This window comes from Hyperolius riggenbachi, chromosome 1 (genome assembly GCF_040937935.1).
Source record: "Hyperolius riggenbachi isolate aHypRig1 chromosome 1, aHypRig1.pri, whole genome shotgun sequence".
In the NCBI taxonomy this organism is placed as follows: domain Eukaryota; kingdom Metazoa; phylum Chordata; class Amphibia; order Anura; family Hyperoliidae; genus Hyperolius; species Hyperolius riggenbachi.
This window is the reverse complement of record NC_090646.1, coordinates 438,591,608-438,607,855: the sequence shown is the minus strand read 5'-3', so window position 1 is coordinate 438,607,855 and position 16,248 is coordinate 438,591,608. Positions and strand designations below refer to the sequence as shown.

The 16,248-nt window shown below is 42.2% G+C and overlaps 1 protein-coding gene across 4 annotated transcripts in view; it reads left to right on the top strand.

Annotated features, from left to right (window-relative positions):
* Positions 1 to 16,248, top strand: part of SHC3 (SHC adaptor protein 3) — a 152,673-nt gene that overhangs the window by 59,496 nt on the left and 76,929 nt on the right. For all 4 annotated transcript variants that reach the window (XM_068237784.1, XM_068237764.1, XM_068237773.1 and 1 more), the window contains one exon: positions 7,566 to 7,636. In XM_068237784.1, coding sequence (XP_068093885.1) covers positions 7,566 to 7,636 — 71 coding nt within the window. The remainder of the gene's footprint in view (positions 1 to 7,565; positions 7,637 to 16,248) is intronic.

The following is a 16,248-nucleotide window of genomic DNA, read 5'->3' as shown; positions in this document are numbered from 1 at the left end:
ACCATAAGCACTGTGACCCTAGCTTGAGTAACCTAGGAATTAGCATTGCTATATGGTACAAGTGTAGCATTCAGGATCTGCATTGAGAGACTAAGTATAATGACTTTTAGTAACATCCGACACTTCATAGTGGTGGTAGTATACTGAATTCACAAGTGTAATATTGTTTTTCTTTCGGAAACAATAATTGGATTTACTGTTAATTAGGATTGGGGTCAGTGCTGCGGCTTTTGGTCCTTTGTTTTTGCTGCTATGTGATGGGTGCCCATATATAGACAAAATAACTTTACTGATTCACTCATGTCCAGTGATGGTGGCATACTGAATTCTCGCCTTGCAGCACTGGGTCTCTGATTCATATCAGAACTCTCCACATTAAAGAAAAAGAGCCCTCTAATGAAATGAATCCTACTAATATAATAAATGGGAAAGTTCGGATGTTTGGATGTTTGTTATTCGATCACGCAAAAACGGCTGAACAGATTTGAATGAAATTTGGCACACACATAGTACATTACCTGGAATAAAGTATAGGATACTTTTTATTCCCATAATCAAAAAGAGACAAATACAAATTTCACTGGAAAATGTAAACTGCAGCCATTCTTACACTGTTACACTGGAGGTGTGTTTAGCTTCTAAGGGTACAATAGTTAATTTGCATATATTCAGCAGTGGTGCCTGGGAGACATCTCAAGCTCACTCCAACCTGAATTATCGCAAATTCTTTCTGTTTTAACCACTTAAGCCCAACTGGACGAGATTTCTCGTCCAGTTGGGCTGCGCGCACTCCCGCGGGTCGCGCGCGCTCCCGCGGGCCCCCCCGTGCGCGCCCCCGCTGCGGGCCGCTATCCCACCGATCAGTGAAAGGGATTATAAATCCCTTTAGCTGATCGGACCCCCCCGGAGAAAAGCCGACAGCATCTCTTCAGATGCTGCGGCTTTTCTGAGCTCTGGGCTCCTTTCTTCTGCCTGGGAGCGAGATCGATCGCTCCCAGGACTTTTTGATTCTGGCCATCTTGTGGCCAAATAGCTAATTACACCCAAAAAAAAAAATAGTTTTCAAACTAAACATATACATATATTAAAAAAAACCCTGTTTACCTCCCACACCAAAAAATACCCACATACAAGTTTACATTAAAAAAAAAAAAAAATTACAATAATAAAAAAAAACAAAAAACCATAAATAGTTACCTAAGGGTCTGAACTTTTTAAATATGCATGTCAAAGGAGTATATCAATATGATTTAATAAATTATGGGCTTCTAAACAGTGATGGACGCAAAACGGAAAAAATGCACCTTTATTTCCAAATAAAATATTGTCGCCATACATTGTGATAGGGACATAATTTTAATGGTGAAATACCCGGGGCATATGGGCAAATACAATACGTGAGTTTTATTTATGGAGGCATGTATTATTTTAAAACTATAATGGCTGAAAACTGAGAAATAATGAATTTTTTCCATTTTTTTCTTATTCTTCCTGTTAAAATGCATTTACAGTAAAGTGGCTCTTAGCAAAATATACCACCCACAGAAAGCCTAATTGGTGGCGGAAAAAACAAGATATAGATCAATTAATTGTGATGAGTAGTGATAAAGTTATTGGCAAATGAATGGGGGGTGAAAGTTGTTCGGATGTAAAAAAATTTCAACCCTTCGGGCTTAAGTGGTTAAGAAAGCAAACTTTTGTTTTTCTTAACATCTTAGTAAGGGGGCTTTTAGGACCATTGTAGTCCCTTACACACTCCAATGAGTTCTGGGTCACCATGACCTTGCTGGTTAGTCTGTACCTCTCGGTGTTACAAGCCCTACTGCATAGAGCCAAATTAATCTATGCCATGCACTAATGAGGATCAAACAATCCAAAACAGTCTGTATGCATGTTGGATTATTATGGCTCTGTACAAAGTAACAAGCTGACACATCATTGCATTCCAGCGGTTCTGGAGGTGTGTTTAGCTTCTAAGGGTATCAATGGTAAATTTGCATATATTCATCAGTGATGCACTGGGAGACATCTCAAGCTCACTCCAACCTGAATTATTGCAAATTCTTTCTGTTTTAAGAAAGCAAACTTTTGTTTTTCTTACACTGTTAATGGTAGGGTTCTCAAACTTTGCACAGTTGGTCGTTGGGTGACTAGGATTATTATTCAGGAAAGTGGTTGGAGCCTATAAAAGCCAATCAAAATTCACCTACTGATTTTCAAGGGGAATATTTACATTTCTGCCATTTTTGCACTGTTAATGGCACAAGCCTCAAACCTGGTATAGTTGATCATTGGGTGACTGGGGTTCAATTTCAGAAAGGGGGTGGAGCCACAAATAGCCAATCAGATTTGTTTTATTCCAATGCAAATTATTGTTGCCACTCACAAACTTGGTAATTGAGTAATTGATGAATTGTGTGTTAGGGTTAGGAAAGTGGGCACAGCCAACACCAGCCAAATACATAAGCGGGCAATGCAGGGTCATAAGTGGGCGGAGACAAATACAAATTTTACTGGAAAAATATAAACAACAGCCATTCTTACACTGTTAATGGTAGGGTTCTCAAACTTTGCACAGTTGGTTACTGGGTGACTGGGGTTAATATTCAGAAAAGTGGGTGGAGCCTACAAAAAAAATCAAAAATTACCTATTGATTTTTCAGGGGAATATTTCATTGCTGCCATTCTTGCACTGTTAATGGCACAAGCCTCAAACCTGGTACAGTTGATCATTGCGTGACTGGGGTTTAAATTTATATAAGGGGGTGGAGCCCCAAACAGCCAATCTGATTTGTTTCATTTTAATGCAGGTTATTGATGCCAAAGACCGCAAAGCTCACAAACTTGGTCATTGAGTAATTGTGTGTTAGGGTTAGGAAAAGTGGGCACAGCCAACACCAGCCAAATACATAATCGGGCAATGCTGGGTCATCAGTAGGCGGAGACAAATAAAATTTCACTGAGAAAATGTAAACTGCAGCAATTCTTACACTATTAATGGTAGGGTTCTCAAACTTTGCACGGTTGGTCACTGGGTGAATGAGATTAATATTCAGAAAAGTGGGTGGAGCCTACAAAAGCCAATCAAAATCCACCTATTAATCTTTAAGTGGAATATTTAATTGATGCCATTCTTGCACTGTTAATCACCTGTACCTGGTACAGTTGGCCATTGGGTGATTAGGGTTCAAATTCAGAAAAGGGGTGGAGCCACAGCCAATCAGATTTATTTTATTTCAATGCAAATGATTGATGCCAAAGGCCGCAAAGCTCACAAACTTGGTCATTAAGTAGTTGTATGTTAGGGTTAGAAAAAGTGGGCGGAGCCAGCACCAGCCAAATACATACCTGGGCAATGCTGAGTCTTCAGTGGGCGGAGACAAGCACAAATCTCACTGGGAAAATATAAACTGCAGCCATTCTTACACTATTAATTGTAGGGTTCTAAAACTTTGCACAGTTGGTCACTGGGTGACTGGGATTAATATTCAGAAAAGTGGGTGGAACCTACAAAAAACAATCACAATTCACCTATTGATTTTCAAGGCAAATATTTAATTGCTGCCATTTTTGCACTGTTAATGGCACAAGCCTCAAACCTGGTACAGTTGATCATTGGGTGACTGGGGTTAAATATTTAGAAAAGGGGTGGGGCCACAAACAGCAAATCAGATGTGTTTCATTTCAATGAAAATTATTCATGCCAAAGACCACAAATCTCACAAACTTGGTCATTGACTATTGACAATTGTGTGTTAGGGTTAGAAAAAGTGGCCACAGCCAACAGCAGCCAAATACATACCCGGGAAACATTAGGACATCAGTGGGTGGAGAAAAATACAAATTTAACTGCCAGAATGTAAACTGCAGCCATTCTTACACTGTCTGTCAATGGCAGGGTTCTTAAACTTTGCACAGTTGGTCACTGGGTAGCTGGGATTAATATTCAGAAAAGTGGGTGGAGCCTACAAAAGCTAATCACAATTCACCTATTGATTTTCAAAGGAGTGGAGCCACAGCCAGTTAGATTTATTTCATTTCAATGCCAATTATTGATGCCAAAGACCGCAAAGCTCACAAACTAGGTCATCATTGAGTAATTGTGTGTTAGGATTAGGAAAAGTGGACAGAGCTAACACTAGCCAATTACATACCCGGGCAACGAAGGGCGACCAGCTTGTATATAACAGGGCAGTTTTTAGGCTAAATTGCGCAGGTGCCCCAGTATAGGTAGCCCCCAGTATAGGCTAGCCCAGTAGGTGCCTCCAGTGTAGGTAGCCAGTATAGTTGCCCCCAGTATAGGTTAGCCAGGTAGGTGCCTGCAGTATTTCCAGTGTAGGTAGCCAGTATTGTTGCCCCCAGTATAGGTTAGCCAGGTAGGTGCTGCCAGTATTTCCAGTGTAGGTAGCCAGTATAGTTGCCCCCAGTATAAGTTAGTCAGGTAGGTGTCTCCAGTATTTCCAGTGTAGGTAGCCAGTATAGTTGCGCCCAGTATAGGTTAGCCAGGTAGGTGCCTCCAGTATTTCCAGTGTAGGTAGCCAGTATAGTTGCCTCCAGTATAAGTTAGTCAGGTAGGTGCCTCCAGTATTTCCAGTGTAGGTAGCCAGTATAGTGTAGGCAGTTGGCTGATGGTGTAATGGCTAAGGGCTCTGCCTCTGACACAGGAGACCAGGGTTCGAATCTCGGCTCTGCCTGTTCAGTAAGCCAGCACTAATTCAGTAGGAGTCCTTTGGCAAGTCTCCCTTACACTGCTACTGCCAATAGAGCGCACCCTAGTGGCTGCTGCTCTGCTCTGGCGCTTTGAGTCCGCAAGGAGAAAAGCGCAATATAAATGTTATTTGTTTTGTCTTGTCTTATAGTTGCTCCCAGTATAAGTTAGCCAAGTAGGTGCCTCCAGTATTTACAATGTAGGTAGCCAGTATAGTTGCCCCCAGTATAAGTTAGTCAGGTAGGTGCCTCCAGTATTTCCAGTGTAGGTAGCCAGTATAGTTGCTCCCAGTATAAGTTAGTCAGGTAGGTGTCTCCAGTATTTCCAGTGTAGGTAGCCAGTATAGTTTCCCCCAGTATAGGTTAGCCAGGTAGGTGCCTCCAGTATTTCCAGTGTAGGTTGCCAGTATAGTTGCCCCCAGTATAGGTTAGCCAGGTAGGTGCCGCCAGTATTTCCAGTGTAGGTAGCCAGTATAGTTGCCCCCAGTATAAGTTAGTCAGGTAGGTGTCTCCAGTATTTCCAGTGTAGGTAGCCAGTATAGTTGTGCCCAGTATAGGTTAGCCAGGTAGGTGCCTCCAGTATTTCCAGTGTAGGTAGCCAGTATAGTTGCCCCCAGTATAAGTTATTCAGGTAGGTGCCTCCAGTATTTCCAGTGTAGGTAGCCAGTATAGTTGCTCCCAGTATAAGTTAGCCAAGTAGGTGCCTCCAGTATTTTCAATGTAGGTAGCCAGTATAGTTGCCCCCAGTATAAGTTAGTCAGGTAGGTGCCTCCAGTATTTCCAGTGTAGGTAGCCAGTATAGTTGCTCCCAGTATAAGTTAGTCAGGTAGGTGCCTCCAGTATTTCCAGTGTAGGTAGCCAGTATAGTTGCTCCCAGTATAAGTTAGTCAGGTAGGTGCCTCCAGTATTTCCAGTGTAGGTAGCTAGTCTGGTAATATATCTGAATAAATAGATTCACATATATGTGTCATCAAAAAATATAAATTTATTAAACAACAAGTTACACATAATTAAAACCATAAAAGTTTGTAAAAAAAAAAACATACATCTCACAATAAGTGGATCACCTGTCTTATATAATGTTTAAATAAGCATAACAATAATTATATCAGTAAATCAGGCAATAAGCATGAGGTACAAAGTGGCTGAAAACCACTAAAAGCCATTTCCAAATCCCAAAACATACAGATAAGTTAGTTTGTTTCCCCACAAAATTTGCCTTAGTTTAGTCTACAGTAGAGCCTTAACACAATGACTGTGGTAGGGAATAGGGATGAGCAAGAGTGATTTTGCATAAAGTGAAATTTTCCCTGAGTGTTCCACTGTGAAGGCCGAAATGTAAAAAGCTGTAGAGCAGCATGGAACGCATCCAAAGGGAGGCGGCAGTCATGGTGAATGAACCCACAGCCTGAAACCCCCTCGCACTCTGGGATGATTTCGCTTTTCACTGAATCATTCTCACTCATGCCTAGTAAGGAAGGTTTGAGAGCTTCTCTTAGGGATAGTTAGGGACATGACTGCATAATCTGCAAAGGGCTGCAGAAAATGTCAGCAATATATAAAAGCACAACAATAACAAATACACAATAAAATGAAGAAAACAGACTATCACTCAAAAGAAAGAAAAAAACATAATTTAATCTTAATATATATTTATGAAATATAATTTCACTGTACACTGCCTTTGCATTCATGTGGCCATTTGCAGTACACATTCTTTCCTGAGTTTTCTCCTAGGTGATATTTTCACAACTTGTAAATAAAATGCCTTTTAAGCCACCAGCAAGCAAACAAATACTCAAAATAATTTTGACAGTACGTTTTCTCCTACTTTTTGGTAATTTTCCCATTGCAAAGTGCTATGATATTATTTTAAATTGGTGATTGATGAATTTTAAAAGATGAAAAATGATCTCATAGGAGAAAACTCAGGAGAAAAAGTGAATATATATGCATATGCCCCGCAGTGAGAGTGGAGGGATCAGCTTTGTGAGTCAATGAAAGTGTACTGCATTGTGCAGTCACTGGGGTAGGGGGAGGGCCATTAGTACTCATTCAGACGGGACAAGAATGCACAAACATGATTTCTTGCATGCGTTGTGATGCACAGAAGCAAGCGTTGTAGTGTGCTACATCGTGAATGTGGCCGGCTTTGATTGACCACAATGGGAAATGCGGGCATAGTGCGCTAGGATGTTACATGCCGCGTTACAACACAATGCACAGAACGCTCACTGCAGTCTGAATGGTAACATGAAAGTCTATGCACTGCACGCACTGCTGGTTGTAAATATTTTGGTCTAGGTAGCTGTGGGGGAACCAGTGATGGAATGAGCTGGCCGCGGAGGATGGGGGAAGCCTCATTAGGATCCAGAGGCTTCCCCCTCCCGAGGTAAGTACCCCCTACAGGTTTAATATAAAAATGATTTATTTTTATTTGCCATCACCTAATCAACGCTCAGTAGTGAAATGTATACGTAGGACAAAGAAAATACATGTTTCTGGAGTTGGAGCTTTAATGAGAATAGTTACACTGTACTAATATTTAATTGATTGTGATGGGTAGTACAAGTCATAATTTTGCACATTTTGTGGAAGACCATGATGTTAAAGTACCACTATCGCCAAAAAAGTAGGCAGTTAAAATCTGACAGAACCGACAGGTTTTGGGCCAGTCCATCTCCTCATGGGGATTCTCTGGGTTTTCTTTGTTTTCAACAGCATTTCGTGAACCAACTTGATCAGGCCATTTGCAGTAACAATCTTTGCTGGTGTTTCATTCTTGTTTTTAGCTTTCACAGTAAATACTCAGTAATACTTCTTATGTTTACTTAACTTTACCTACAATCTATTTACAGTACTTGGGATGCATAGAGGTTCTGCGGTCCATGAGGTCTCTGGATTTCAACACAAGAACTCAAATAACAAGGTAAGTAATTCAGGGTTCCATCCTCACATAAACAAGTCATTGTTGAGTTGGTATTTTTTGACAGTATGCCTAGAAAACACAGTTACAAATTAAAAGTTGTTTTTTCTTCCCCTGCATTTACATTCGTATTACAGTTGACTTACCAATATGTCATATAGCTGTAAACTTTCCTGAATCTGAGCATTGTATCAGCTAAACATTTATATACATAAAGTATTACTTCTCTTTCAGTTTGACTAACTGATAGGATATTTGGCTGAAGCTAAGTCTGTTAAATGGCACCTTAAAGTGGACCTTTGCATGCTTTGTTCTACATACAGGTTCTCACATTTGGGGAAGAGGGCCAAGGTTTACAAATATATTAATACCAAAATGCTCATCTTCTCAAATTAACTTTTCTTCTAGGCCGTGCCCCATCTTCTTTATTGCAGAAGCTGCAAAGTAGCTCTGCCCTATCACTCTCTCCACCTCCCCAAGTGCAATGATTTGGAGACAGTAAGGCTACACAGACGCAGCCTGAAGGCCCATATCCACTACACAATTTTCCCAATGAGCGCTACTCCAGTTACTATGGATGCTCCACTTCAATTGATTACTTAGCAGATTAACTTACAGGCTTTTATGTCTTGTGCACATTCCACAGGGAATAATGTAGCCAGAAGAAGGTCCCGGCATTTAGCAGATACAATCTTGGGAGGCATGGGGGCTGGAATGGCAGTAGAAAACAGTGTAGACATACAAGGCATGACAGAGGTCTTTCAACAATTAGGCACATTGGGACAACAGAATGTGGGTACCCAACATCATCTGAACTTGGTTTTGTAACAGTTAACTACAAAAAACGAAAAAGTTCGGAAATAGCAGGCTTCGGATGTGATTTGTGACTGGTCCGCCCCTGCCGGGTGATGTCAAAGTTTAACTCTTTAGAGGCTAGTATAAAAGCCACACCAGAGCTACAGAGCTCACTTCTAGTCATTTCTACCTTCCTGCGATTTCCTCTTTCTGCTTTACTACACCTATATCTTTGTACGTAGGCTGCATTGGTCTTAGGGTGAGGCAACATAAAGACGAACCTAAAACCAGTACTAGACTGGTTTTAAGATGCCATGACACGCTTAAGATGAACTTCAGATTCCTGCTTTGCGGAGTCACCCTTAATCACTTTACCCCCCGCGGTACGAATTTCTCCGTCCCTTTTTCCACCCTTATAAAACCAAGGGACGGAGAAATCCGTACCTCCCACGCTACCGCCGCTGTCCGTGCTCCCACCGCTCGTGCGCGTGCTCCTGCTGCTCGTGCACGCCGCCCTCTCACCCGGAGATCAATGAACGGGAATTCCCGTTCATTGATCTAAGCCCCGCAATGATCTGCTGCTTCTATGAGAAACAGCGTGATCATTGTGATTTTCCCAGCCTCATAGTGCTTCCTGTAAGCGTCCTTCCGGACGCTTACAGGTCGCATGAACAAAGACTCACTGTGACCATCTTGTGGCCAAATAGTGAAACTACACCCTAAAGCATTTTACATATACAAATACATTAGTTTTACACAATAAATTAACTCATTACCTCCCACACTCCCCAATTATTTTTTTTTGTAATTAAAAAAAAAATACAAAAAGAAAACAAAAACATAAATAGTTACCTTAGGGACTGAACTTTTTAAATATTTAGGTCAAGAGTGTATAACACTGTTACTTTATAAACTATGGGCTTGTAATTAGGGATGGATGCAAAACTGAAAAAAATGCACCTTTATTTCCAAATAAAATATTGGCGCCAAACATTGTGATAGGGACATAATTTAAACGGTTTTATAACCGGGACAAGTGGGCAAATACATTTCATGGGTTTTAATTACAGTAGCATGCATTATTTAAAAACTATAATGGCCGAAAACTGAAAAATAATAATTTTTTTTCCCACATTTTTTCCTATTTTCCCATTAAAACACATTTAGAATAAAATAATTCTTGGCATAATGTCCCACCTAAAGAAAGCCTAATTGGTGGCGAAAAAAACAAGATATAGTTCATTTCATTGCGATAAGTAATAATAAAGTTATAGACGAATGAATGGAAGGAGCGCTAAAAGGTGAAAACTGCTCTGGTGTTCAAGGGGTAAAACCCCTCAGTGGTGAAGTGGTTAAGTACATTTCTGCATTTTGGCTGTATATCTGTTTTTCCAAATAAACTCCTTAAAGTTTGGAGATGTCTATCAGTTCTATCGCCTTTGCTGCTGCTGTGACAAATGTCAAGTTATCACAGGTTCTGTGATACGGTGCTGAACAAAGGTGTGGTGTTGTTGCCCATAGCAACCAACAAATATTTATTACGAGGAGCCTGTTTTTTGGAACACAGGGAGAGTGAGTGTTACAGTGTGGAAAGAAAGGGTTGGTTTTAAGTTGTTATGGTTAGGAGGTTAGGTTTAGGGGAGCTAGACTAGGGATAGGCAGCTGGAAGGCATTTAAGTTAGGGCTAAGCATTAGGCATCTGGAACAGAATTTACATTAAGGGAAACTGTGTAGGCTAAAGGAAGAAAGGGGGATATGTGCTAAATCACCTACCAAAGGCTGTGTCGCAAAGCTGAAAAATTATATCAAGAATATTTTACTGATATTCCTAACATATGTGTGAGAAAACGCGGAAAAGCCGCCGCGTCTGTCAAGAGCAAGGCGGCTGACTCCGCGTCCAGCGCGGCGGTTTGCACGCATAGACACGTGTCTGGTAGTATGGTGGAATGCGGAAAGGCCGCTGCATGTCCTGACAGCAAAGCGGCCGTTTCCACGTCCAACGCGGCGGTTTGCATGCAGCGGTGTGCGCTTGTGGAAGCATTCAGACCATAGTCAGATCTTACAGTGTGTTTGAACCAAGAGGACTTGGGAATTCACACTGAGTCAGATTACCTTGTACTGTTTATTTGTTAGACCAGTTCCAGGGTGTTGAGATCAAGGCCCTCACACCCCAGACTAGGAATAATGTATATCTTCCGTGCATTCTCTAGCATAGTTCCAGGGTGTTGAGATCAAGGCCCTCACACCCAAGAGTAGGGAACTGTATTGTCTTTGTGTTATATTCCAGACTAGTTCCAGGGTGTTGATGATCACGGAGCTCACACCCAAGACTAGGGAATTGTATTATCATTTATGTTATGCTCCAGACTAGTTCCAGGGTGTTGTGACTACGGACCTCACACCTCAGACTAGTATTGCTATTACTGTGTTACGTTAGCCCAGTTCAGGGCAATTCCTTGCATATTAGCAGCAGTGCTTCCTGCACCCAGCCTTGGTCCCTCGCTCAGGGGTCCACAGGCTACAGGAATATCACCCACTGTCAGGGGTGAATTCCTCAGGAGTCTTAGGCTGCCAGCTCCTCTGGTGGTCCCTACTCAGAGCTTGTTACTGTTGCACCAAACACTTACACTCTCTCAGGTGTCTAGAGGTTAGACATATCTGATTATTGACGATTCCGCAGATCCTCAATAATCGGGTATATCTGTATTCTTGGGGATACTGCGGATCGCCAAGGATCAGATTCTCTCTCTGGTTGCTGACACCGATTGTTACAATATGCGTTTCTGTGGCATATTCAGCTCGTTTCAGACCTATTGTCCAAATACACCCTTCACAGAAAGTGAAAAGTTTGGCAAAATATATTGACAAGAAGAATGTAAACAAAATATTTCTGCATAGTTTGATACCTGGAAAGCAGGTTTTACCCTGCTCTGAAGTTTACTATCAACATGGGCAGATTTTGCCTGTCAGAGGCGCGCTAAGTAGTTCTGTTGTGTAGGGTCAATTTAGCCCTAAATTTACCAAGGCAAAAAATAAATCGATATTACCCATTAAGTTGAGCCTCTTCTGAAGCGGGAGCGTGGCCCGCGTGGTGCATTAAGGCTTCTGGCAGCGGTGTCCCTCAGCCATCCTTGATCCTCCTACACTTCTTTAGCACGTAAGCACTTTTTCAATTCAGAACGCTGCTCTCTTCTTACATTGCTGCTAGCACAGCAAGCACTTTTCTTTGGCTACATAGGAGCCCTGTGAGTGGAATTATTTTCCCCACTCCATTCTCTCCATGTTCTACACTACTTGCATCATTTATTGCCCCTTCAGCCTGATTTTTTCATACATGCTGCTAGCACCAATGCACTTTTCTCATCAACTTTTTTTGTGCCTTATAAGAATAATATCACATTTTTATTTTTATAATCAATTTTTGGAGGGTCAAGCTGACCAATTATGTATGAATATTATTGTATTTATAATGGATTATTGTGTTATACTTGGTTGACACTCCTCTGATCACCCTCAGGTGATTTTAATTGTTTTTATTCAATATGGTTGTTGTCTAAATGAAGATGTATTGATTATTCTATTACGCATTTGGGTCAGTGTGGTGCTGTTTTCTATAGGGGTGCTTTTCTAGTTTTTGTGTACAATTGCCCATTAAGTACCTGTAAATAGCTTAGTCACTTAGTAAGTGTAAAAAATGGCCCACAGTGTATATAAATGGCAAGGCTCAGTATCTTGTAGAATGTTAGCGTTTTTACCGCACAATGCAGGTATAAAAGCGAGCTTTCAATTTCTGTTCCAAAGAAAAATGCAGCAATAATGTTGAGGGGGTATCATCAATGATCATGACTCATGAGGGGATGTGCCAGGATCATTGCTGACACTTGGTGATCCATTTTGGGTTGCAGTCCATGCTCAACATAGGTGTTTTTAGGTGCCAGTAGTGTCATAGTAATTTTACAAATTATTTTTTTTTTGGGGGGGGGGGGGGGGGTTATGGGGAGATTTAGGCTCGACAACTTTTGAATCACATTGAGGGGTGTTTAGAGGGAAGGTGCTGACAATACTGGTCGATTTATTTATAGCATACCTGCACAACTTCATGACTTGTGGTGTGCATGGTCAAAAGTGAGTGTAGCTTACTGTACCACTGTACTTTATTTGTGTGCAGCTTCCGTGTTTAAGCTCATTCAATGTGCAGACTTATGTGACCCCCAACTTTATCAAGCCTCTCATGTGCACTCAGGAATGGTTAAGTTCATCACATATAGCCCCCATTGAAAGTGTAGTAAATTTGTAGCTCATTTAAGCAGAATTACATTCCCAAACTGTTCATACCACATGTTGATAGGTAGTAACCCTAGTTGGAGATCTACATTGCTCTGAGGCCCAGAAAGATTGTATGCCCTTGGAATGATGCTGAACCTGTGTCTAATCTTTGAGCATGTAGCAGTGAGCACAGAGCTCGTCAGTGGAGGTGTTGGTTCTCTCTCTTGGCAGACTGTAAAAGGCCTACATTATTTGATAGATAACGAGTTCACTCCAGGAAGTATGTGAAGTATTATTTACTTGTGCACATGAAAACCTGCACAATACCATTGTTCTTACTTTGCATGCTGACTATAGTTTTTTTTGTCTGTTCTTTTCCTCTTTTGTATGTTGAGAATAGCACAATGACTTCTTTTTGGTTTGTATGGGAGGGGAATTTCTATAGAGGCTTTGGTTATGTATTACTAGAGAACTGCACAGTACCTGCTGTACTATTTTGTGTTCATTCTTTTCAGGGATTATTTGAAATGTATTTGCGAGAGTTTTAGGATTGATGTACTAAAATTCAGTAAGGTCATGTAACCATAGCATAAATTATTGATAATTATTGCAACTCCATTAACCATCCTTTCCTAATTGATACATTATGCTAATTTGAGATAATAGCACTACTAATTATCTGATGCTGCCCCTGCGGTTTTTAGTTTAGGTACCACTGAGCATAAGGTTCCCAATGTACTCCGCACATTCAGCTCACAGTAAAGAAAAAAGACCGGTGTGTGTTTTTTGTTTAGTTGTACTAACCCCCTGTCACCCAGCTATAGCTGTTCTTAATGAGCAAAGAGAGACCAGATTAGTGCTCAAACAGTTCAAGTTATCCTCTTGTTATGCTTTTTCAGCAGTGGTGGTGAGGGGTACCTTTCAAGGGGTGGGTGGCAAAGTCACAAAGCAGCTATTCGGATATTCCATTGCCCAGTGGCATGACTGGTAATAGTGGGTGGGATTTATGCTGTTGTCCAGTTGTCCTGATAATGGAGAAAGGTAAGCAACCCCTGCCCTGGCTAATATGTACAAGGGTCTTCAAAATACCCCTTTCGTATTAGCCTTAAAATCCTAGTTCAGATTCCCTTAACCACTTGAGGACTGCAGGGCTAAACCCCCCTAGTGACCAGGCCATTTTTAGCTAAATTGGCCACTGCAGCTTTAAGGCCAAGCTGCAGGGCCGCACAACTCAGCACACAAGCGATTCCCCCCCCCCCTTTTCTCCCCACCAACAGAGCTCCCCACCAACAGAGCTCTCTGTTGGTGGGGTCTGATCGCTCCCCCCATGTTTATTTTTTTTAAATAAATATTATTGTTTGTTTTTTTTGTTGAAAAAAACCCTGTTTCTTTAACCACTTGAGGACCCACCCTTTACCCCCCCTTAACGACCAGCGCTGTTGTAGCTGATCTGTGCTGGGTGGGCTCTGCAGCCCCCAGCACAGATCAGCGTGCAGGCAGAGCGACCAGATCGCCCCCCTTTTTTCCCCACTAGGGGGATGATGTGCTGGGGGGGTCTGATCGCTCCTGCCTGCGGGTGTTGCGGGGGGGGGCACCTCAAAGCCCCCCTCCGCGGCGAAATCCTCCCCCTCCCTCTCCTACCTGGCCCCCCTGGAGATCCGGGCTGCACAGGACGCTATCCGTCCTGTGCAGCCAGTGACGGGACGTCCCCTGTCACATGGCGGCGATCCCCGGCCGCTGATTGGCTGGGGATCGCCGATCTGCCTTACGGCGCTGCTGCGCAGCAGCGCCGTACAAATGTAGACAAAGCGGATTATTTCCGCTTGTGTTTACATTTAGCCTGCGAGCCGCCATCGGAGCCCCCCGCCGTGAATTGACAGGAAGCAGCCGCTCGCACAAGCGGCTACTTCCTGATTAATCAGCCTGCAGCTGGCGACGCAATACTGCGTCGCTGGTCCTGCAGCTGCCACTTTGCCGACGCGCGTTATGAGTGCGCGGTCGGCAAGTGGTTAAATTTCTTCCCTCCCCACAGCCAGGCAATTATGGCGATCGGCTGTCATAGGCTTCTGCCTATGAGAGCCGATCGCTCTCTTGTCCCCCATGGGGACAGCCGTGTCTCTAGTAAATAGACGGCGTGATCGCCGTCTAACAGTCTCCCGAGCGGCAATAGCCGCTCTAAGACTGAAGGCGGGGCAGAGCTCCGCTCTCCGAGCATGAGATGCGCGCGCAGCATGCACAATCTCATGCAAATTACAGCCCCAGGACTTTCCGCCAATCGGCGTTAGGCGGTCCTGGGGCTGCCCATTGCCGTGATGCGGGCGGCAGAAGGTTAAAATCCTGTATGCTATGTGAAATGAATAAATTAATTTTGTGAAAGCAAACTTACCGCAGATGTCTGTGTCTTCTTTATGGGAGCTAATGTCTAGTAAAAGCAGGCAGTTTTACTTACCTGGGGCTTCTACTGGCCCCCTGCAGTTGCCCTGTGCCCACGACTACCTCACAACCCTCCGGTCCCCTAAGTTTTGTTTTCCCCCAAATGGCCAGTCAATGACCACTGCGCCTGCGTGGCTGTCGCCGTGCACGTCCTTGTTCACGCTCCCGTCACCAGAGACGTCCAAGTAAAACTGCCTTTTTTTTTACTTGACTTTAGGTTTGCTTTAAGGTGGCTGGCCACACACGATACAATAAAATTCGATAAAAAATATTGTTTGGACAGAAAAATTCAAAATCTCTTTTTTGTATTTGGGCGAGAAATTTGATGACATTTCCCTTTCTTTTTTTTTTTTCTTTTTTATAAAACTCGATCAGGAGTGGTGGAAATTTTTGTGCAATTTTTCAGCAGATGTTTTGGTGTAGGAAAAAGTGTCAATTTCTTGATTTATAGACCCCCAAGCAATTTTTTAAAAGTTTTCAGTAATTTTTTTTGTCATTATTAGGAAAAAATTGTACACAGGTGTGTGTGATGCATAGGTCAGATTTTTTTAATGTTAAAATTAATCAAAAACATTTATTGTACTTCTGTAATTGAAAATAAATACAAAAAAATTGTATCCTGTGTGGCCCCCTTGAGAGAGATCCGAATCTTGGTTTGTGTGTCCACTTCTGCTTCTGTGCATTTTATAGCGATGTTCATTCTGAACAAAAGCTCCATCTTAGATTGAGTAGGAGTAGTTTCTGCTCTGAGCTATGCAGTATGCTATACTGAAAAGATACAGACACAAACAGCGTCATGTATAAAAGCGTTGGATCTTGCCCTTACATTTAAAATTACACAGTTTTGTCCATTTGAGTGTTGAAAAGTCATTGGAGAGTCCTTACCTTATCATATCATAAGTGATCCACAGAAGATTGCAGAATTTCTTCAAAAAACTATTACATCATAAAAAGTTGTAGCCCTGGCTTTAGGCTACTTCCACGCTGGTGTGTTGCATCAGACAACACATTTGCATTGCTAAAGTGATGCAATTATATTGTAATGTTTCTGTTCACACAGTTAGCATTGTGATGGATCCATTGTCAATAACGTAATGCTTGCAGTGCGTTATCACTTAACG